The sequence below is a fragment of the Saccostrea echinata genome, unplaced genomic scaffold, assembly GCF_033153115.1.
Source record: "Saccostrea echinata isolate AGI-Se365-2 ecotype Australia unplaced genomic scaffold, CSIRO_AGI_Sech_v1 ptg000001l, whole genome shotgun sequence".
NCBI classification, from domain to species: domain Eukaryota; kingdom Metazoa; phylum Mollusca; class Bivalvia; order Ostreida; family Ostreidae; genus Saccostrea; species Saccostrea echinata.
The window spans coordinates 7,696,096-7,719,585 of NW_026889750.1; the positions used below are offsets into that span (position 1 = coordinate 7,696,096).

The 23,490-nt window shown below is 33.0% G+C and overlaps 2 protein-coding genes across 2 annotated transcripts in view; both read left to right on the forward strand.

The window, feature by feature from the left end:
* Window positions 1-23,490, forward strand: part of LOC133184471 (antiviral innate immune response receptor RIG-I-like) — a 153,842-nt gene that overhangs the window by 46,540 nt on the left and 83,812 nt on the right. The gene's annotated exons all lie outside the window — the stretch shown is intronic.
* Window positions 794-18,575, forward strand: LOC133181006 (uncharacterized). The gene is made up of 10 exons (XM_061315515.1): window positions 794-1,472; window positions 1,764-2,312; window positions 3,491-3,625; window positions 4,565-4,900; window positions 5,031-5,117; window positions 7,499-7,810; window positions 8,061-8,255; window positions 17,593-17,910; window positions 18,020-18,150; window positions 18,320-18,575. Exons 1-9 carry the CDS (start codon window positions 821-823, stop codon window positions 18,106-18,108), a joined length of 2,673 nt encoding a protein of 890 aa, XP_061171499.1. The 5' UTR covers window positions 794-820; the 3' UTR covers window positions 18,109-18,150; window positions 18,320-18,575.

Genomic DNA, 23,490 nt, shown 5'->3' on the forward strand with positions numbered 1-23,490 from the left:
TTTTTTTAAAAAGTTGATCCTACTCAAAGCTTACTGATCACTTTGGGAGACAGAGACATGTTTACCAATGAAAAGCCAGAATATCCCGCTTGTCTGTTATTTAGCTATGAATGTCTATAATCAGTCAAATATCCAAATATGAAACAAATGGAAGACAGTCATAAAGGGAAATTATGTTAACAGTTATAACCAATAGTAGCCATTTTTAATATGTGCTGAAACACAATAGGCTAAAAAGATAGAAATATGCGTGTAAATATAATGCTGTTTTATTACATTTTAATTGCGCGTTCGTCCAGTGCTGGTCAAAAAGGGCATAAAGAAGAATATTAAACATTGAGGTTCAAACCATGGCATCAATCACCTGTTATAAATTTTGTATCATGCACTCTGTTGGAAAAGATGTCATTTTCCAACGGGGGTCAATTTTTTATAGGAGGCACACATAAAAAAAAAATGACCCCCAGGGCTCTTTTTCTACAAAAAAATCAATTTTTTCTACGGCTGGGGGGGGGGGTCATTTTTTGTCGTTGAAATATGACCCCCGGTCATTATCCTATGGGGGTCATTATTCGTCTTTACACCGGCTCAAATGCTCAGGATTTATACCTTGTTTTGGTTTTGTTTGCACACAACCATTACATAAGGTAAAGTAAGCACATTCAAAATATCAGAACATAAATGATAACTACCAGAAGATTTGATGCGAAAATATGCCTTCATTACTTGATAGGAAATCATAATTTTGCAAGTGGCATGATTAGATAAATCTTCAGAGAGAAGTCAGAAAAATTCAAAAGTCAACTAGTTTCAGACATAGATGGCAGCAGCACATTCACTGGTGGTAAATTTTACAAGAGTAAACATTGCTATTTTCGATGAATTGACAAAAATCTACAGAGATGTCTTGTCTAAAGAAATATCCCCATTTCAACTTCAAAAGTTAATTAAAACGCATCAAGTTATAAGAATTCTTCGTCCAGGACAGATCAACATTATCAATAGAGCAGTTATATCAGATTATAAAGAATTCGACATCACCTTGATATATACTTTACTGAGAAATGTATGCCCAAACATCACACCACCTACAAATGGTTGGAACAAAAATCCAGGACCTTCTGATTTGACAGTTGGGGACGATATCGAACGCATTAGACAAATAAGAAATGAGGTCTCTGGTCACTCTCCATCAGCTAGTATGTCAGACCATGAATACCAGAAAATCTGGACCAACATCGAAGATATTTGTCGAAGAATGGAAACATATACCGGATGTTCGTATCTGCACGAGCTGGCTTCGATTGAAACCCAAACTATCGATAAAGAGACAGAAGAGATATATCTAGAGAAAATGAGGAAAATGGACGAAGACCAACGAAATCTTGGCAACGAGCTCAAAGTAAAGATGGATGCAATAGATGACCAGATCAAAAATGTGACCTCCATTATAAAAAGGGGCAAGAAGAAAGGTGAGGTATTTTCAAGCAAATAATTAAAACTGGTCTAAAAATGACACACATTTATCTATAATAGCGGATATACTCTGTGTATTCTATCCCTCTAATATATTTTCCTTGATTAAAAAGCGACCTTTATAAGGTTACCTTTGTTTTTGTTTAGTCACTGTGAAAAACTATAGTCAGAAAATTAGAAATTATGCAACATTATTGATGAATTTACCCTAAAAAATACTTTGGGTTGAGACAAATTCTATAAAAAGAAAGTTGTGTTTTTGCAAAATTTAGACATCTTATTTGTAGGAATGGTAAGAAAGGTTTTCACCAAACTCTCCCTGAGAAAAAAGCATGACAGACATGTTGACATAGAGGGCATTCTAGAATTCACGTACAAAGCATTCAAGGCAATAATTGAAGGCATGAATGACAACTGGACTATAGAGGAAGTATCAGAAATATTGGATGAAACACATGATTACTGCATATCTATCGAAAATTCTGATTTAATTTGCGAACTGCTGGAAAATATCAAATGTAAAGTATTTGAATTTACAACCGACGAAGTTAAATTTCGTAAAATTGCACTGAAATTCTTGAAATGCTTAACAAAGCTTTTTAAGACTTATAAGGCTAATTGCACTGGAATTCATCTTGGAAGTGTCGTATGTGAGTTCGACTTCCAAAGTGACGAGGATTGCAAAACATTTAAGGAAAGTGTTAAAACAGATGAATTCAAATCAATATTTTCTGAAACAATCCTTTGTCCTATCCTCCTCGGCATCTTTAGCGTGAAAGAAACAGACATAGATTTGTATATGGAAGATATTTCTGAAACATATGCATTTGAAAGAGGTACTGCTTTTTTTTTTATTTTTCTTTACCACTCGTATAATTGCTTACTAGTATTAAGTTCTTACTATCTCTCTATTAATATGCTAATTACTAGCTTTTGTATTTGAAGGGCATTTAGAATTGATCTAAATGCAATCATTTTTTATACCCATTCAAACAAAATTCGTTTTTTAAAAACAAATATTATATCAATTGCAAGGCAAATTTGAAGTAGTACCGAAAACTTTTATAAGGTGCTCACGTTCATGCAAATATTGTCCGGTATTTGTTATGATCTGAAAATTAGTCTTTAATAATATGATTTCGTTCTATAAGTCTTAGTCAACATCACTAACACAAGACTTGTCTATGACCACAAAGTATACTGAGAGGAAAAATATTGATCGCAATCAATTTCAGGATAAACTCTTCTTTCCATTTTTGTAAAAAAAAAAATATAATACAACTTACTCAAAGCTAACAAGTTTGCTACATCACAAAGGGAGGTGTAGTTTTAAGTAAATTGTACCGATTTTTGAATAATCAGATTGTGCGAGACGAATATGAGTTAGAATGTTTTGGTATACATGGTTTTCAGTGTTGTCGATGTTACAAGTTGTATAAAGCAAAGTTCTTTCCAATTTAACGAGCGGCGCTTTATCCAGCATTTACAATCGAAACTACCGGGTAGTTCTTTTTCCTGACTTGTGAGGAAAAAAAGTTGAAATGTAAGATATTGAAATTTTATCCCCCAAACCCGCCGATATAAGGTTATTTAGCAGCATTGACGTTACTTTTAGATCAACTCTCGTATCTGCATCAGTAATTAGTTTCTGAGCTATCAACATTTCTTCTCAAAAGATGTCTCTATATGATTTGTAAATACAAGAGCTGATAAAAATAACTTTTGTCGAGATTTTTATTTTTGTATAAACTGTAATATATTTTCAAGATTTAAACAACGATTCGTGCACAACCCTCTCAGATACAAACAGCATGAAATGCACACTGGACACGTATGATATACCAAAGCTGGTGTCCCTATACAGACCTCTCTTGGTTAGGTGTGTCCAGGGAATAGAGCTACTCTCTCATCTACGATTTGTCATTAGTGAACGTATGTATGCAGTGATGTAATTGTTATGAAATTATATAAATTATATTTGTAACACATTTTTTCCTAATGCATTCCTTTAAAGTGGCTCGTCAAGAAATACGTCAAATTAACAGAAAACAAGGTAACATTGCTGCAATGGAACGACTTCTCATTCACTTGGAACTGAGTGATCATCCCAAAAAATGGAAAAAGTTTGTAGATGCCTTGGAAATGAATGGTAACTTAAGTTTTTTTTCAATATTATATATATAATTTCCTTACTTTATCTTTCTGCATACTATTATTCAATGCATTTTTGATTGTTTATAAAATAAGGAAGTTTCTGCAGCATATTTATATTCTTCCTTTTTTATTACGATTCCTGCGGGGAAAAGGTTTGAAGTAAAGTACTCTGGTTCTTGTTCTATGTGTTAGATCATCACGCCCTTATAAGTTTAGGTTTTGCATATTTTTGATACAAGTGTCCTTGTCTGTAATTGTAGACTTTGATATAACCGAATATTATATACTTAGAAATATAGCGTTTCAAAACATGTTTGGAATACCCACCCCTTTCCCCCAGGAGTTTAAATTTTGTGAAGAAGAGCAAATATAATTTAAGAATGCAGTTGATGTTTGTATGATTTTTGTCTGACATCGGCATTTTTATGAGGAGCATATATATTGCCTACGTGAAAATACAATATAGTATCAATTCATTCCTTCCTGAACTTTTCATAGCTAAAATATATCTCCTCAACAAATTCAATAGTAAATGTTGAAAAAGATCTAATAAATAATTAATCATTATATATGTGTTGACATGCATGACATGCTCGAACAGGTAATCTAATTACATATAGATGGATTTTATCGTCTAAATGCAGTAGCTATTTGTTTCTTTGCTTGCTAAACATCCTTTTTGAGAATGTTTCAACCAAGTTAAGGACCCACTTAATGCAAGTGGAAGGCTGCAAATCAAAACCTGTACTCAACACTTGTGCCATTGAGCAATGAGGGATCTTTTCCATGCCAACATCTACTGCAACACGAACGTCATTAGGTTTTCAGATGATACCTTTCTTATTCTAAATATACGATTACGCACAGAACTTAAGTTGATGTATGAACATAAGATTTTCTCCGATGTAGTCAATCTATTTGATATATTTTGTAGAATATCATTATGTGGCAAGAACACTTAAAGGCAAGGAATTGTTGAAGGTCGCATTTGAAAGATATAGAAAAATTCTAACGGAACCCACTGTCGGATTCATTGAAGAACTCGATCCTTCTGATATCCTCTCAGAACTTCACAACAGACAAGTCATAAACGAAATGGATAAAGAGAATATTGAGGCAGAGAAAAAAACTCAGTGTAGAATATGTGCCATAATGGTCCTATTAGATCGAGTGTGGCGCCATCATCAACAGTGGTACGAAGAATTCCAGGATGTACTCTGCAAGTACTCATATCTAGATACTGAAGCAATGGATACTAAGTTTTATGAGAGTAAGTAAATATACATGACTTTTTTTTTCTTTCAAAGTGATAAAAGGTGGATTTAAGCTACTAAATGATTGCTACTTTTTTGGCGAACGTATGCTTTTGTCATTAATTCTTTTGTCAAAATGATTTATAGAAATGAAACTGAGGAAAACCAAGCCACTAGAGAGACAAGTCATTTCAAATGAATTATCCTTCTCCCCTCAGGAAAATTTAACCCCAGGTAAGATTTATAATTACATGTGTTAGAAATAAGTATTTTTTAGAAGATTGTTTAGTTAAACATTACGTCTATATATTTCCTCATGTATAGTACAATCAAAGGATATCCGTCGACATTTGTTCTCGCGAATCCTTCGACATACATCAACTGCTAAAATTTTTCATGCCACTAGAGTCAGAGAACAATTTCAACCAAACTTGTCTCAAAGTAATTTTTCTTTAAGTTGTTACAACTTTTTAAGGTAAAGAGTCTATCAACATCGTGAGTACGCCTGAGATAGAGAGAGAGTTTCTCTGATTAATTGATTGCAAATAACATGCGGTAGTGCTGCATTTGATTTTTTTTCAAACAGTGTAGAAATATCATATAATATATACATGTACGTTTGAACATACTGTATGCATGCACCTGGTATTTCCAAATTGATTTGTCAAAAAAAAAATTGAAAAGTTTTTTTTAAGGTTTTCTTGTATATAATAAGTGACAGGAATAAGAAGAATGAAATTAATATTTTAATCGGGAACTTTCAGAACTTCATACTTGACACAGAGGTAGCTTATGTCCAGAGAAACATATATAAATTGAACAATTACCAGCTTGCATGATTATTATGAGGAAGACAAGAAGAGTTAATGCTATACATCTGGCGTCGGCGTTGTATATGTAAGTTTTTGGAGCAAAACTAATGAACAGGTTAACGTTTGTGGATCAGGTCCATTCCCAAGATACTGTGAGCTCTACCATGATCAGATTTGCCTGGATGGTGCATCTACGGTGCAAACTAGCAGGTTTCCTTCTAATTTTGCATTTGATATATATTTAATGGACAATGATAATGTTAAATTTCAAATTTAGCTCCATTTTAAAGTAGCTGTGAGCCCTACCTTGAACATACTTGAATGAATTATGCATCTACTGATGCAACACTACCAGGATTGTGTCGGATATTGCAACTGTGACCGCACTTGCAAAGATGATGCATCCAGAAATATTTACTATCCGCGTTGCCTAAGATGCTGCAAGTGAAACGCTGTTTAATAAAAGGCCCATAATGATGATTATGCTTGTGATTTATGGAATTTGTTGATCATTCATTTGGTATGAAACAATGCCTTAGGCTTACTCATGAATAGCATTGATCGAGAGGGAATTCGTACTGTTTGGTTCTTTGGATATTTTTTCTTCCTTTATTAAAACGTAGTACACAAAGCCTTCAAATATAAATAATCATTAACATACAGAGATATCAAAGCTATCAGAAGTTGCCTTCTTCTAAAAAAGGTTAATCATTAATCATACCGTATAACGAGTATTTTCTGCGATTGGAAATGTTTGGGATTTGACCCCTAAAAGGTAGCGAATTCTGCGGTAGCGTTATACCACAAAAAGTTATTTACTGGAAATTACTACCGAAAGGTAAATTTGGAAGAACACTGCAACGTTACGTACGTTAAGATTGACATGACTTTTCAATGTGAATCAGAACTGTTAAGAAGCTGTGCTGCTGTTTTATCGTTCAGTTATTCTTCTTCTTCTTCTCTAGAATTGCTTATTTTTTCTGAACTTGCCTCAGAAAAATCTTTTAGTGAAAGGTATTTAAATTTGTTGAAGTAAAGGGTCATGCTCTCTTGAAAGGGGAGATAACAGAGTAAGGAAATAAAGGTTGGAGTCTTCTTTTCAAGAATCACAAGACCAGAAAAGATGATGTTATATGTAGGGATTTTTTTTCAAGGGCCACATAGTTTAAATAATTTTTCCACTTAGTACGGATCCACCGAAACTTTGTGCGTAGTAGTTACCGATTTTCATTATCTGATTTCTTGACCTTACCAACAACACACTGATATACAATAAATTTCTTGCTTTTATCAGTTTATTTGCTTTAATTTTAGTGTTTGTTATACGTATATACCAACTTTCACCAAAAGACGTTCATTTGAAAGGTCATCGTAAAGAGTATTCCTGATTATACATATTCTGAAGCTCGACAAGTTTTGTCTTCTCCGAACACTTAGTATTCTTTCAAGTTTCTCTAGTTTATTTTTCTAGTTTGAAGCATATCAAATATTCCTATCATGTCTGAGATAAACGCCAAATGATTTAACATAATTATCTTTAAGCGATTTTTACTTCATAGGTATAACTTTCAATAAAGTAGATATCTGTAAAATTCCCTGTCAGTAAACGACATAGCTACAAATACGTATTGTTCCTAGTATTTTTTCAATGAATATGTACCAATATCTTTCGATAGATTTGCATAATCGATTGCATGTTTATGACTTTTAAATTTCCAATAACATTATAACAGGAAAATCCATCGAGTATTTTATCATTTCGTCGTATTTGGTTACCTTTGTTATGTTTTATATATTTTCCAGGGCAACCTTATTTACCAAGAAAACTTAAAGATGTACCGACTGATGTATTTGTAAAGTACAGAAAACATTTGATTGAATGTTTGAACCCTATTGATATCCTTCCGCAACTTTGTATGCGAAATGTGATCAACCCTGTCGATGCAGAAAACATAAAGGCAAAAAAGGAATCACAGGGTAATTCATGTGCCACAGTTCTTCTACTGGATCGCGTCCGATACCACAATCGGAATTGGTACGAAGAATTCCTAGATGTTATTTGTACGGATGGCTATTCATATATTGTCGAAAAAATGGATAAAGAGTTTTATGAGGGTAACTGTATATAAGTATTATTATTAGTGTGTATATAATATTAGTCCAAGACACTTGGAGGGGTAATACGGAATTAAATAACCCTATATGCATTTTTTAAGGATCCTTTACAAATGTTATCCCATTTTACCCCTCCACGTATCTAAAAACAATTCCTGGTAAGGTCTATGAAGATTATGATTTATTTTCTTTTTAATATATGGAATTTTCTTGGACATCTTAAGTTTACTTAATAATAAAATATTCATAGAATGGAAATTGAGAGCCGAACGATCGCGACCTCTAGAAGAACCATTGAACAGTCCATATATTTCGAGTGAATCTACAACGGATTATGTTTCCGGTGTTACAACTCACAGTTCCAAAATTGAAACCAGCCAGGAAAGATCGTTTTCTGACAAAATACTTCCAAGTTCGTTCTATACTGTTCCTGGCATGACATCAGGTATGTTTATGATAAATAATATGTGGTTCTTGCATTGAAGAAAGACATTCTACATGTTTATTTCTTATTTATGCATGGTACATGAAATTTTACTTTGTCTTCACAAGTCAATTTCAATCAAGCTCAAGCTCTCTCTCTCTCTCTCTCTCTCTCTCTCTCTGGACCATGCATCATCAAAAGAAATGGAAGTACAATGTAATTAAAAAATAACCAACATAGATAAAGGTAGGAGGGATTATTGTGTTAAGTTTATTATTAAGTACTTATCAGCTCACCTGAGCTCATAAAACAAACTTTTCTGAAAACATTTTTCAAGTATGACTCTGTAGAGGATAGATGGGTCAAAAGGATGTTAAATATTTCCCATAGAAATCTCTATGAAGAAATATTTTAAAGTTATCTTTTCAGCAACAACAGGAATATAGATCACTGGGGTAGGATTCATGTAAATCGATCCTAACGATCGCTTTTGGTAAGCCTTAATGGATATCATCATTAGTGAAGTATAAAAAACATATTTAATAGACCCAACATAACCTATTTGTCAATGAATATTAACAATATTCAACAGTACAAATACGTATGCATTTGTAAATATACTCGTGCAATTGTTCTGTTGTTTTCGTTATTATTTTTTGTTGGGGGGTGTTGATTACATTTGGCAAAATGACTACATGCTGATAAATAGAAAAAATGAACGTGAATGAGAAATGTTCAATGTGTTTCCTGTAAATATTCATTAGAAATTAAAAAAAAAATGACTGATTTTTATCTCATCGGAGCCGAAGGATGTCTGTTGTCCGCCGTCGTTGTCGTCTTTAACTTTTCACATTTTCATCCTTCTCCAAAACCACAGAGAAAATTTCAACCAATTTTGGTACAGAGCATCTTTGGGTAAGGGGGCTTCAAATTTCTTCAAATAAACAAGGTCAAGGTCACGGGTCAAAAATCATAGTATATTTGGAAAGGTCTTTCCACAGGTAATATGCATGTATAATATGAAAGCCATATATTTTCTCATTCAAAAGTTATGACCAATTTAAAGTAATGTTAAAATGTTTGAAAAGTAGGTCAGACTTCATGGTCAAGGTCACGGGGTCGAAAAATCATCGTATATTTGGAAAGTTTCTGTCAAAGGTAATGTACATGTGAAATATGAAAGCCCTATCTCTTCTCTTTCAAAAGTTATGACCAAGGTTAAAGTTTTTTGTGACAGACAGACTGAGAGACGGACAGACTGACAGATGAATGAAATTTAATTTCCCCTCGCTTTCGCAAAAGCAGGGGACAATAAGTGGAAATGTAATGACTTTTTAAAAATCTTTTCAATAACTCCTGGGCCAAAAGAGCTGAAACTTATAGGAAGGCTATATTACCTTGTGTAGATTCAATTTTGTTCAAATAATGACCTCGGGACTAGGGCGGGGCCACATTGGGCAATTAAAAATTAATATAGGAATATATACCAAAAATCTGTTTAAATCTTTTTCGCAAGAACTGCAATGCCATGATTAGTGATATTAATATGGAAGCAATATGGAAGGTAGTGTAGATTCATTTATGTTCAAAACGTAACCCCCGGGGTTAAGGCGGGGTCACATTAGTGCGATCAAACTTTATCAAAGGAATATATAGTAAAAATCTTCTGAAATATCTTCTTCTCAAGAACAGTGAAACCATGATAATTAATCATATTTATAGGGAAGCATCCTCAGGTAGTGTAGATTTAAGTTTGTTCAAATCATGACCCCCGGGACTAGGGCGGGGCAACAATGGGCAATTAAAGATTTACATAGTATTATATAGGAAAACTCTAAAAATCTTTTTCTCAAGATCTGCAAAGCTATGATTAGTGATTTTTATATGGAAGCATCCGTGGGTAATGTAGATTTAACTTTGTTCAAATCATGACCCTCGGGCCTATGGAGGGGCCACAGAACGGATTCAAAGTTTTACATAGAATTATGTAGGAAAAAATCTTAAGAACAGGAAAACCATGACCATGGTAATATTTATATGGAAACATTCTCAGGAAGTGTTGATTCAAGACTGTTTAAATAATAACCCCTGGGGCTAGGATTGGGCCGCAACGGGCGATCAAAGTTTTGCATAAGAATACATAGGAACATCTTTAAGAATCCTCTTCTCAAGAACAGCCATGATTAGTCATATTATATGGAGAAATCTTCAGGTAATGAAGATTCAGGTTTGTTCAAATCAAGACTCCTTGGGGTAGGGTGGAACAACAACAGGCGATCAAATGTTTACATAGGTATATATAGGAAATATCTTCTTATTAAGAACAGTAAAGCCATGGTTAGTGATATTTTTAAGAAAACATCCTAAGGAAGTGTATATTCGAATTTGCTCAAATCATGACTCCTGGGGGTAAGGCGGGGCCACAATAGAAGATCGAATTTTAACATAGAAATATATAGGGAAAAATATTTAAACTCTTCTAATGCCTTAATTTGTCACAGAAATATTAAGGCATCTTCAGCTAGTGTCGAACCCCTTGGGGGTAGGTTGGGACAACATAAATATTAAAAATTTTCAATAATGAAACGATTTCAGCTTTTCTTGAACCAAAATGCTCAGGTGAGCAATGTGGCCAATCGATCTCTTGTAAGTTTCCGACATTATTTCTTATCATTGTTAACAGATGCTGTGAATAATAAAACAAACATTTCATATAGATAGATCCCAAGTTGTTCACATCATGGTCCAGAGACAAAGATTTTAAATTAATTTGAGGCTCTGAGAATTTCTAGCTCTGATCTGGGTACGAGGCGCTAGATTCCATTATGGGGATACAATTCCGAGATGGTATCTATCAAAAACTCCTGACGGGGAAAACAATAGACAAAACTATAATTTTCTCTACCACAAGCCAATCTCTAATTTCTTGAGAAGAAGTGCAAAAACTTTCATGTCATTGTCTGGCAAATCAAATGTCCAATTTTTTAAAGAAATAATTGATATTTTCGTCACAAAACCTAAAGTTTACATAATGTAGGAGGCATGTCTTTCCGGCGTGTTCCCTCATTCACACTAACCCGGATCATGGATTGTGGAAGAGATGATTAACCATGTCAAGAGTTATATATATATATATATATATATATATATATATATATATATATATATATATATATATATATATATATATATATATATACGAGGGTTGTCCGTAAAGTTCGTGGACAAGCTAAAATTTAAATAAAAGTTGCGTCATAGATATTCATCATCAGTATATTTATAATCCTTTACTATGTGTGAATTACAAAATGAATAATTTTATTCAATTTTAAGAGTATAATTACAATTATGACTTCATTATTAGACTTGGGATGGTGACCCGGAGCACAACAACGTTTTTATTAAAAAGTTAGTTATTACTTTATACATTTCATTTGTATTTTGTAAAATTCTGCGGTAATTTGGATGGTTTTTACATTATAAGGTTTACAAAAGTTATAACGTCAAACCTGTAAAATTTGAAAGTTCAAAGTTTCGAAATGGCAAAGGAATCGAGGTCAGAGTTTATTAAGACAGGATCTTCATTGTTCGAAAAAGGGACATTTTTGGAAAAGGTGGAGCAGAGAGTAGTGATATAATTTTGTGTAGACATCGGAAAAACACCAACAGAGACTCATAAACTCTTTAAACAGTCGGAAAATCATGGTAAAGTAATCTATTCTTTAGTGTTTAAGTGGCACAGAAGATTTGCGGACGGAAGAGACAGTTTACTGGATGACATGAGTGAAGGAGGACCATCTTTCCTAGATTGTAATGCTGTAAAAAAATGAAGTTCGTAACGTGACTTTGCCGTATTTCCGTACATACAGTCGTTTTACGCGGACAGAGGTTTGATGATTTGCAGGATCTGAGACAGGAACTGTTAAATATTATTTCACTTATGAAACTAAACCAGAACAGTTTGTGCACATTTTTGATGCCTGGTTGAAGCGACATAAGATATGTGTTGAGTTTAACGGTGACTACGTTGAGAAAACTTAAGGTATGTCACTCGTGAAATTTGTTATATCAAGGATTTTTTGAGAAGTATATTTTGGATAAGTACTCATATAGTATGACTCAAAATCGCAGAGAAAATGGGGGGTCAGTGTGCATCTAACTGAGCTACGGTACAATTAAGTTGACCTTTTTGCACTTAAATTGTAACTCTTTGATTAATCACTTTAACCGTTATCATATTTTATCAGATGTAACCATGGCAATAAACATAATCTTATTTTACGTAAAATAGTTTGAATAATATTTATCATTGAACAAATCATGCAAATTAATGCGCGTAAATTATTGTGTGACCTTTTTGCACTAAAAAAGTCTCATATTTGGGGTATTAAAAATCTAAATAGGCAATAGAATATTTTCTTGTATCAAACTTTTTACGACTTAAGTGCTGATCGGTCAAAAGTATCGAGTAGTTTAAAATTATGAAAGAAAAAGTTTGGGTCAGTGATGTAAATTTTGAAATATTGGTCAAAATATGCAATTTTCTGGCAAAAAACTGTGTAAATTTTATCTCGACTTCCTTAATATATTTTCATTTCTTGGCAAAGTTTGTTGAGCGAAGGTGTAAATTTTGTTATAAAAATATAAATTAAGACCTATATTTAATATTCCAGGCATATCATAACGGAAAATATTCTCTGAGCAAAAGTATGTGAGGCTAAAGTTCCAAGATATTTAATTTAATAAATGTGTAGATTTGCAGAATTTTCTGCTAAATATCCTTCCACCACAAGAAATAGTCCCTTATAAATCTTGCTTGTGTATCTTTTTTGTATCTGATAAAATATAACTATTTGTGCTTTGTTTGTGATTAAAACTTGCATATTAATAAACTGAAACATGAATTTAATGAAAATAATAGTTTCACACATTTTAACAATGTTTGTCAGTAATTATCAATGTTGTCCACGAACTTTACGGACAACCCTCGTATATATATATATATATATATATATATATATATATATATATATATATATTGTGTTTTTCCCCTAAACCAACTTTGAAATTGATTTGAAAGCCATTTTTGTGTATACTCAAGCGTAGAAATATACACGGAGAAACTCGCGCTAAAGTGACGTCACAATGAGGCTACAGAGACCTTAATAAAAATATGACGATATAGGTCAGCGAGAAATCCAAACATTAAGTATATTTTTGGTGCATTTAAACATGTAAAATGTAAATATAAGGAATGTTTTTAAGTTTATTATGCATTATTGGTGTTTAAAAAACTTCAATCACGTCAGCCATTGTTATTAGTCTACGTATATCTTACCGATTCAACCAGCACTAGTTGGATATTTTAAGATCCAACTGGCCATCAGTTGGATATTCAAATATCCAACTGCCCATCGGTTGGATATTTAAATATCCAGCTGTGCATACAAACATAATTAAGCAATGAAAAAAAGAGATAAAAGAGTTTAAAATGTATTTCCAATGCAAATAAAAAACAATTACTCCGAATTTGTCACACTATTAGAATTTGTCCAATACACACAGAATTAATCACTTTGCATTTATCACACCATTAGAATCGTGTTAAAAATGTACTTCCAATGCTCACAAAAATTACAATTCCTCCGAATTTGCACACTGTTAGACTCTTGTCGTCAATAAAATATCCAATACTTATCCATGGTATTTTAACAATATTTCCGGTCTTAAATTTTGAAAGTATCACATTTTGACACGCTTTTAAATACATTTCCACCTAGAACCTTAAACCACATCACCTCCTGTTGCTGAATATTATTTCAGGGGTCCGTCACAGCAAATCCTCTCAGATTATTCGAGGTTCATCTCTGTTCTCATATTTTTCCAGCATACTTCCCAACACAATTTAATTAATTGACAGCCCATCTATTTTTGACACCTTTTTTATTGCAGATCTTGATATAGAATATTTTTAAAGCAGGTTCCGCATAACACCGACAATCTTTTCATCTGTTTTAGCACTACTAGAAGTATTGACTGAGTGGAACTCCATAAGATTCAAACATTTTTCCCCCATGCAACAAATCATCATCTTATATGCAATGATAGATTTCTAACCTTTTATCAAAATTCTGTAGTTTTCTTCTGTTTTCAAGTCAAAAGTATTCAGAACACTATCTGAACCGCTCTAATTTTACTTTGGATTTTACACTTTTCTTCATCTGATTTCATGACTGTTCAGTACAATGGAAAGGTTTGAAATGACATTAACACCATGCAGTTTCATGCTCACTAGTCCATGAATAAAAGGGGTGTTCGATTAGGCTATTGTATTGTGTCACTGTTGGATATCTAAATTGGCTAGATCCTATTGTATTTAGCAAAGTTGGATATATGAATGGGTAAATGTTTCTTTGGGGTCCACAGTGGGGAAGATTTTTAAGTAAGATAAATAACTCGATAGTGTTGAATAGTTTAGAGAAAACATCCCCTCCTCTTGCCTTCGGCCCTTGGAGGGAATGTTTTCTCTAAACTATTCAACACCATCTCGTTATTTATCCATTACGTAAATCACACAGACTTGCACGTAGGCATATTTTTTCATGAAGCGCTAGCGCGCTTAATGAAATATGCCTACGTGACAAGTCTCATAAGTGAACTCTCATAAGGTGTGTTAATTGATGTCAAATTGTGGTCTTGAGACATACTTCAATTTTAGGAATTTTATATCTTGCGAGGGATTTTTTTAAAAAATAACTTTTTTATATACTTTTCATGAAAAGAAGAAATCTCTTCCTTGGCCTTCAATTTAACATCTAGATATATCGACGGAGTTTCATCGATTATCAATATTCATTTTCATTCCTTTTCATTCCTACGTTGAATCAATATATCCTTTTGAACTCCAAAAAAAAGATATCACAGAGTCTGACGCATCTTTATCATATTAGGAAATTTTTACTAGAGAAAGACGTTAATGGTAACCTAACAACAAAACTTTATGATAAACGTGATGAATTCAACTTTTCTGTCGTCAGCTCCCCTTATTTACCTAGCAATATACCATTATCATCTGCATATGGTGTTTATGTCTCTCAGTTGATTCGATACGCAATTCCTGATGAACAGGAATATCAACAGTCTCGTTTAAAGTAAAAAAAATCACTAATTTTATGGTCGATCAAATGACTTTGTTTGTCGTTTAAAGTAAAAAAAAAATCACTAATTTTATGGTCGATCCAATGACTTTGTTTGCAAATACAATCTATCATTGAGTCGAATGCTGATTGACATTTTTCAAACAAATTGTTAGGCTATTATTTTCACACTGAATTGTCTTCCGATTTTTATCCATTTGCCCGATCACGACAAGGAGCACACGGCGGATGTGACAGAACGACAGGGGATGCTTACTCCTCCATGACACCTGATTCCACCTCTGATGTTTTTTGAGATCCGTATTCGCTCTGCTCCAAATTAGTATTGTTTCAATGGACTTTCGAGCTTGATTACTGTTCGTTATCTTCATATTTCATTTCAGCAATTTCTTTTTAATCTCTGATGTGCTAGAACAGAACTTTCTTTGGTTGGAGTCAGTGTTTGAAACCCACTGTAAAATTAGCCAGACATGCAGGGTTGACTGGTTTTTTGTTTGTATGTTGTTTAACGTCCCTCTCGAGAATTTTTCACTCATATGGAAACGCCACCACTTGCCGGTGGAGAGCTGCAAATTTTGTCCTATACTCGGCACTTACGGCCATTGAGCAGTGAGGGATCTTTTTTGTGCCAGTACCTACTGCAACACGGGACCTCTGTTTTTACGGTCTCATCCGAAGGACCGGTCTCCACATCCCACAGTGGGATTTCGAACCCACGACGTAAGGATCAACTCCTTACTTCGCGACTCTAGAGAAGACGCTCTAACCACTGCGCCACTCGGGCGACGGGCTGACTGGTAGTCAAATATCTACTAGCCCGAGAAAATAATTATGTTTCATAAATTTGTTCGAGCCAATACCGGTATGTGACTGGGACCAGGTCGCGACAACTTCGATCATGAATCTAATCACTTCTTCTTCTTGGCTTGTTACACTTTGCTACCGATACTATCAACTGACTGAGAGAGATTTATAACTTATATGAATTTTACTTACTATATTACTTATCAAAAATTTTAACACATCCGGCCGGGCGTCGATACATGTAAAGGACTATATTCTGTAGTGGCTAGTATCTGCCCCCAAAATAAAACTTTGATGGAGAAATCTTAATTATGTTCTAAACCAGATGGATATTTCCAGACTTCAAAGCATTAAATATTTTTATCAACTATGACATCATTAGTTAGATATGACGTCAATAAAATGACGTAAATTCCAAATTGCAATGATTTTGAGAGAAAATAGCGTATTTTACGTCGGTATTTTGATTGGAAATTATCGAGCGCAGGTCTGCTCAGACTAGATCTTTTGATATAATGTGTAGAATGATAATATCAATGAAATATGTGAATATGGTACCTGAGCAAGCTTGCGCTCTATAAAAACTATAGTCAAAATTGAACAAACTCTGTGCATTTTGGCCTCTATTTTAGAAATAACGGAAATCCAAATAGTTTGTGACGTCACAGAGACAAGAAAAGCAAGCTAATTTTTCCAATTTCATAATATATTGTCTTAATCTGGATTATTTTATACAATATATGCACTTTTTCTCATTTCAAGAGATTTTCAAAATTTGACTATTATGGGGGCTGGAATACGCCCTTACCGTTTATAGTTCTTTGTTCGCCCACTGCAAAATTTGCACTCAAAGCTCCTCGGGTGGCTCGTACCTCGCACACTAACCTCAGACGTAAACGGTGTTCTACCATTTTGCTGATACAATCATGTGATCTTTTTTTGAAATTCTTCCAAATGGTATACCTTTGAAATCTGAATTACTTTGTGGCACGCCCAATACTATGTTTTTGCTTTCAAAGACTACTAACATAAGGTTGTAATCAAAACCAATATACAAGGAAGAATTACCACCAATGTCCACCAAAAATTGACCATCTTAAGATGCCTGAATTGCACCTTAGTGCAGTAAGTACTGGACACTTGATGTAGAAAAAGAAATTAATAGTTCCGTTGAAAAAACTTTTTGAGAACTTTATGAACATCGAAATATAAAATAAGTTACAAGGCAGTTTCCGATTTAATGCATATTCCTCCACCAATCTCATCAGAGGTTTGTATGGAGCGTAGCGGAGTCAGCCGAGGATTGCCGATTGCAAAATTTGTGCGTTTCGGGCTGTCGGGCGAACGGTTAATTCAAACATTGTTGAAGTGTTATGATAATTTGACATATTTTGTAGAGCGTCAGTATTTAGTAAAAACGCAGAAAGGCCAGGAAATACCGAGGGACATATTCGTCAAATACACAAAACTTTTAATTGAAAGACTGGATCCATCTGAAATCATCATAGATCTATTTCATAGATACGTGATAAACCAAATGGATAAAGAAAACATTGAGTCAGCAGAATTATTAAAGGGTAAAATGTGTGCCACAGCTGTTCTGTTGAATAGAGTTTGTCGCCACCATCCAAACTGGTACACAGAATTCCTGGACGTTCTTTGCAAGCACTCTTATTTGTTTATTGTAGAAACAATAGATACGGATTTTTATGAGAGTGAGTATAGACACATGAAATGTTATTTTAGAATTTATGATAAAGATTTTTCAGAATCAATATTAAAATTCACTTTGATATGTAAGTTTGAACTGAATTTTCTTTATAGAATGGAATTTGGGAAATAAGGAAGATACCGAAAATCAGAATGTTTTAAACTTAAGTTTTGAGGAAAGTGAACTTCTCAACCAAGAGTAAAAATGTGTTACTTAATAATTATCGACACCGATTGTATTTTTGGTAAGTGACAAAGGGGAGAATAAATACGTATAAATGCTTTATTGAATTATGGAAAATGCAAGACTGTGTTTTCTGTTGATTAACAACTAGAAATGTGAGACTATATGCATGTTAAATTTTTGCCAAATAAAAGTGCCTAATTTCTGATTTTTCTATTTTGAATTTTCAGAAATGTTTTTCATTTTTGTGTGTGTGATACCTGGTACAGCTTCTGGACAAAGATTTGAAATGCGTATTGTGCAGTTTTTTTCATGTGGATTTTTTTGGGTAAAAAAAAATAATAAATGAATGAATGAATGCATTAAGGATGACATTCACTTAGACTGCAAAAGAATTCCACGAATGGCAATGGAAAACAACCTTTGTACTTTGTGAACCTATGATTATGGTGTTATTTTCCACTTTCAAATAAGTAGGTCTATGACATACTTTTTATTCTAGAGGCTTCTGAGTATTTAGCGTGAAATCACAATTAATATGTTGAAAATTTTGCACTATGATCAAGACTTTTGGTCTCAGCAAAATATAACAAGTAATGGAACGTTTTGGATAATGAATAAAATGAAGTAAAGGGTATACTAAATAAACTAATCGATTGGAGTTGACAATAAACTTGTTAAAATATTTATTCCAAATTTCTTCTGTAATTTTTCTAAATCATACCCAGTTTTTTACATCTATCATATATTACAAAAAAACTGAATGATGAGAACCCTAAACTATTTATAGCCTCAGTTACTTCTATCGTCCTTATTCTGCTGGTAGATTATATAAGGTCAATGACCATACTTCTGAAATATGCTGTCTTGAATGGATTTGTTCATATTTCAAAATTCCTGCATGCCTTTAAATTATTTTTAATAATACAACTGTACATGAGTTTTAACAAATATAATCTATGCAAAACTATATAAAAAGCATAGAAACTTAATTCTAGGATAACATTCTTTAAAAATAAATATTTTTTAAAAAAATAGTCCGAATTTCCTCTGCATTACCACAAAACTACATTTGATGTTGCATATTGTCATCAAATTAATTTTAAAATATTAAAGTTTGTTACTGATATTCATTTATTACTTGGATATTCTGTCTGTTAAGAACAAATTTTTATTTTAGATTTTGTAATTTATATCAATGGGTTTCTTCCTTTATAATAGCCATTCTCTGTAAGCATTTAAACTCTTATATAGGGAGTGTGGCACGCTAGGTCTTGGATTTTTATGAAACTTGGCACACATTCCTATATTGAGGTATGAAACTAAAATTCATAATAAAATGGTTGCTATGGTCAATGGTTACCATGGCAACCAACATAAATTTTTCATGGCCTAAAATACGCTAAATTTTGATGAAAAATTATCGTTTTTGACTGATTAAAAGTCTTAAATAGAACAAGATATTTACATTACTCTATCTTTTTGCCAAAATATTTCATTTTTATAGTTGTTTAGATCATTTCTAGCATTTGAGTAACTTTACCTCATACAAAAAAATATCCCCCGTTTTTAAGAAGGATTTTTCTGGGAGGAAATTGTAGATTTTAGGCTCTTTTGAAAAGCCTGGTATAAAATTTTGCGGACATTTGGGAAAAAATAAATACATTGGTCTGAAAGTCCATATATTGTTCTAATAGAAACTGCAAAGACACACTTGGTATTCATACTTTGTTTTCATGTTACCATGGTTACAAACTTATGCTTTTTTAAGAACTCCTGACAAGGGCAATAGATATCTACCATCAGTTTCCATATAAATACCTGAGTATATTTATAATGGATTAAAACCAAATTTAGATATGTGGTACACAATAGCAAAAACAAAGAGAAAAATCAATTTTCATGACCAAAGGTCAAAGGTCAAGGTCAAATTGGCTCGATTTAGAGGGAAATTTAAGAAAACTAAATAAATGTTTTTCTGTGTCATAACTTATATTTGTGTTTTACACAACATAATTAATGAAGAAACAAATTACAATTCTGGTGGACAATAACTAGCAGCACTTGAATTGTTTAATACAGACAGAAGGTCAAAGTTCAAGGTCACAATGGTATATAAAATTTGCCTTTTTGTCCCCCCACTTTCACTGAAAGTGGGGATATTAATTTAGGTCTGTCCATCCATCCGTCCTTCCGTCAGTCTGTCTTTCTATAACACTTTCTTTCGGCGCGATGTCTCAAGAAGCCTGAAGCCTTTGCAATGAAATTTTACATAACAACTCCCTGTGGCCGAAGAAAGACCTCCATTGATTTTAAAGTCAAAGGTCAAGGTCATGAATTCATAAATTCTATCTGTTTTAACACATTATTTCCGTGCGATTTCTCAAGAAGCCTTCGAGCTTTTGCAATGAAATTTTATACCACAACTCCCTATGGCCTAAAGCAGACCCCTGTTGATTTCAAGGTCAAAAGGTCAAAGGTCAAGGTGAAATTTTTTTACATTCTGTTTGTGTATAAAACTTTCATTTCCGAGCGATATCTCAAGAAGGTTTTAAGCTTTTGCAATGAAATTTTATATCATAACTCTCTGTGGACCTGCCCGCCCCTCTTAAAGTGTCCCGTCCCCCCACTTTCACCACCCTCTGACCCCCTTCCCTCTAGATCCATACATGCTCTTCTTTTTTTCTTAAGCAGGGGACAAAGATTCTTTGAATTAGCTTGTTAGTATAGCAATTATACTCGGATTTTGTGAATGTCCTATCCTGTTTTATATTCAATGTATTTTTACAAATTACTGAAACTGGTATTACATTCTCACCTTTAGCTTGATGCATAATGTGAAAATGCTATTAGAATGTTTTTTAAGGTCATTTATTGATAAAAAAAAAAAAGTATCCAAGTCAAAATATTGAAAGTCTATACACATCATATTGAGAAACTTGTGCTACATGCAAATGTTGTTTTTGTAGACTAAGTCCTTCTTCTAAAATTTTTTGACACTATTCAACACTCTGCGCTTTTCCAGTGGAAGTCAAAATGTGTTTTCCTGTGACTTTTTACAGAGAAGTTGACAGAAAAAGACTAAATCCATTTTACTTTGCAATATTGTTCTTAAAAAAATTTAGAGGCATTGATGATAATTCAACCAAATATGCCTGGATTTACGTAATAGATCTGCTATTTCCAAAATTTAATCAATAATAATCTGTTTTAAAAAGTGCTGGACCTGTTCGGATAATCTGTTTTTGTTGTTTCTTGAATTTGTGTCGGTTGCTAAGTTTGAGTTCGTTGGTAAGCTTAATGGAATCGTACACCTTATGGTGTGTAATGTAAACATAATTTCTCAGCTTTAATCCCTGAAATTGATGATAATAAATTATCTAACCCTGCCTTCTTCCTTCAGTTTTCATTTTATGAAAAAAATGAATATGATAAAGTAACAAATGACCAGGGCTTACTCCACCCCTTCTAGAAACCACGTAAAAGCACTTACCCCACATAAATTGGTAAGAGTCATTTATGAGAAAAACATGGATCCCTTGTAAAACGTTAAGATGCATTATTTATAAATATGAATCAAAACGGTTCATTCATAAGTGATTAACCCCACCTCGCTCCCATTCCTGGGGTATAGATTTTTTGTGGTTAATTTTATTAATTTTTTTTGGTAGAAAAACGGGGGTGCTTGTCAGAAATTTATGATTTATATTTTCATAATTAATAAAATACAACTAGACAGATTTAATATTAATTTTACTGCTATAAGATTTAATCTAAATGTATCTTAGTCTAGAGAAATGATAAACTATTAACTTTAAATATGATTCAGACAATTTGTAGTTCAATGCACCCCCCCCCCACCCCCCAAATGAAAGTATAATTTTGACTGTTTGATAGGAATCAAACAAAACATTATTATTATTGGCCTAAACAATTTTTTTAAATTCTTTATTTTTTAAAGGGATAAAGACCTTTCCTTTAAAGAAAATTCCTAGAACAGCAACATTATCAATTTCTTTGTAAATGTTTTCAAAATCAATAAATAAACAGTCCAAATCTGAAATATACACACATAACTTTTCTCTCTATTTTTGTGATACAGATCAAGGCAAACAGAAGGAGGACTTTTAAAAAATTGAGTTTTTTTGTTATGTTCCTCACTAAAAACAGGGTTTTTAGGTGTGAATTTTTTTTCTACAATAATGTTGTTTGCCTAAAATTGAATATCCAATTAATTATGAACTTCTTTGAACCATCAGTACATACAAATTTGACAATCTATTTTCATGGTTGTGAAGGACAGAAAATTTATTTCCAATATGATCCAGGACAGATTATTTATTTTATGCTTCAGTAAAAAAAAGTCTGAAGAGCCACGAGAGAGAGAGAGAGAGAGAGAGAGAGAGAGAGAGAGAGAGAGAGAGAAGTCCTAACTCTATTGGGGGGGGGGCAGGCACATGTTTCAGTAATGATTTTTTAGTATGATGAAAGTAATATAGTATGATAAAAAATACTTATTATACTAAAAGTTAAAAAAGAATTATTACCGAAACAAGTGCTTGTGGATGGGGATGGAGGTTGTAGCACTTATCAAAGATAGATTATTTATTTTCCTGTCAGTCGAGGTCAGATTATTTATTTTCAACATTAATTTTCAAGAAAAGATTATTAGTTTCTAAAATATGTCACCTCCCCACCCGTTCCAAATGGTCATTCCTTTAATGACAAGCATCAACTTTCATCACATCATTCAATATAAACTTGATACACCTGCACATGTAGTATGATGTACTTTGTTGTTGCCAAGCCTATTTTTATCCAACTTTCAACTTCTAGTTTTGTACAATCAATTTCAATCATGTAAATGTAGCTCGACTTTAATTATCTAGGTAAAATCAATAGCCTTATAGTTCTCTCACATTATAATTCAGTTTCGGTTTTTTTCCCCACATTTGTTTAAAAAAAACACTGGCTTTCCAAAGCTGTATTCATTATTACATGTATATATCACTCTGTCTGAGACACTGTACCTCTTCTTATAACCAATTCAATATCATTTCTAATATCTCAAGTTTATCTGTCATCCCCATTTTGAAACTCCTAAGACCTAATATAATGAGGCTTATAGCTGGCTTCAATATCATGAATGTGTACAGAGCTGATTTCCTATATAGGCCTACCATGTGGTCTTGTACATTTCGCCATTATTCACAAATCAAAATTACTCTTTTGCATGCAGGAAAAATAAATAAAGAGGTTAAAATTTATATACACATTAAATAAACAGAAAAAAAAAACTTGATTTTACTTGAAATCCAGGATATATGTTGACAATGTAAACAATTTCCATTTAGTTTTGTCCAATGATTTTTTTTTATCTCTCACACTAAAGATCTCACAA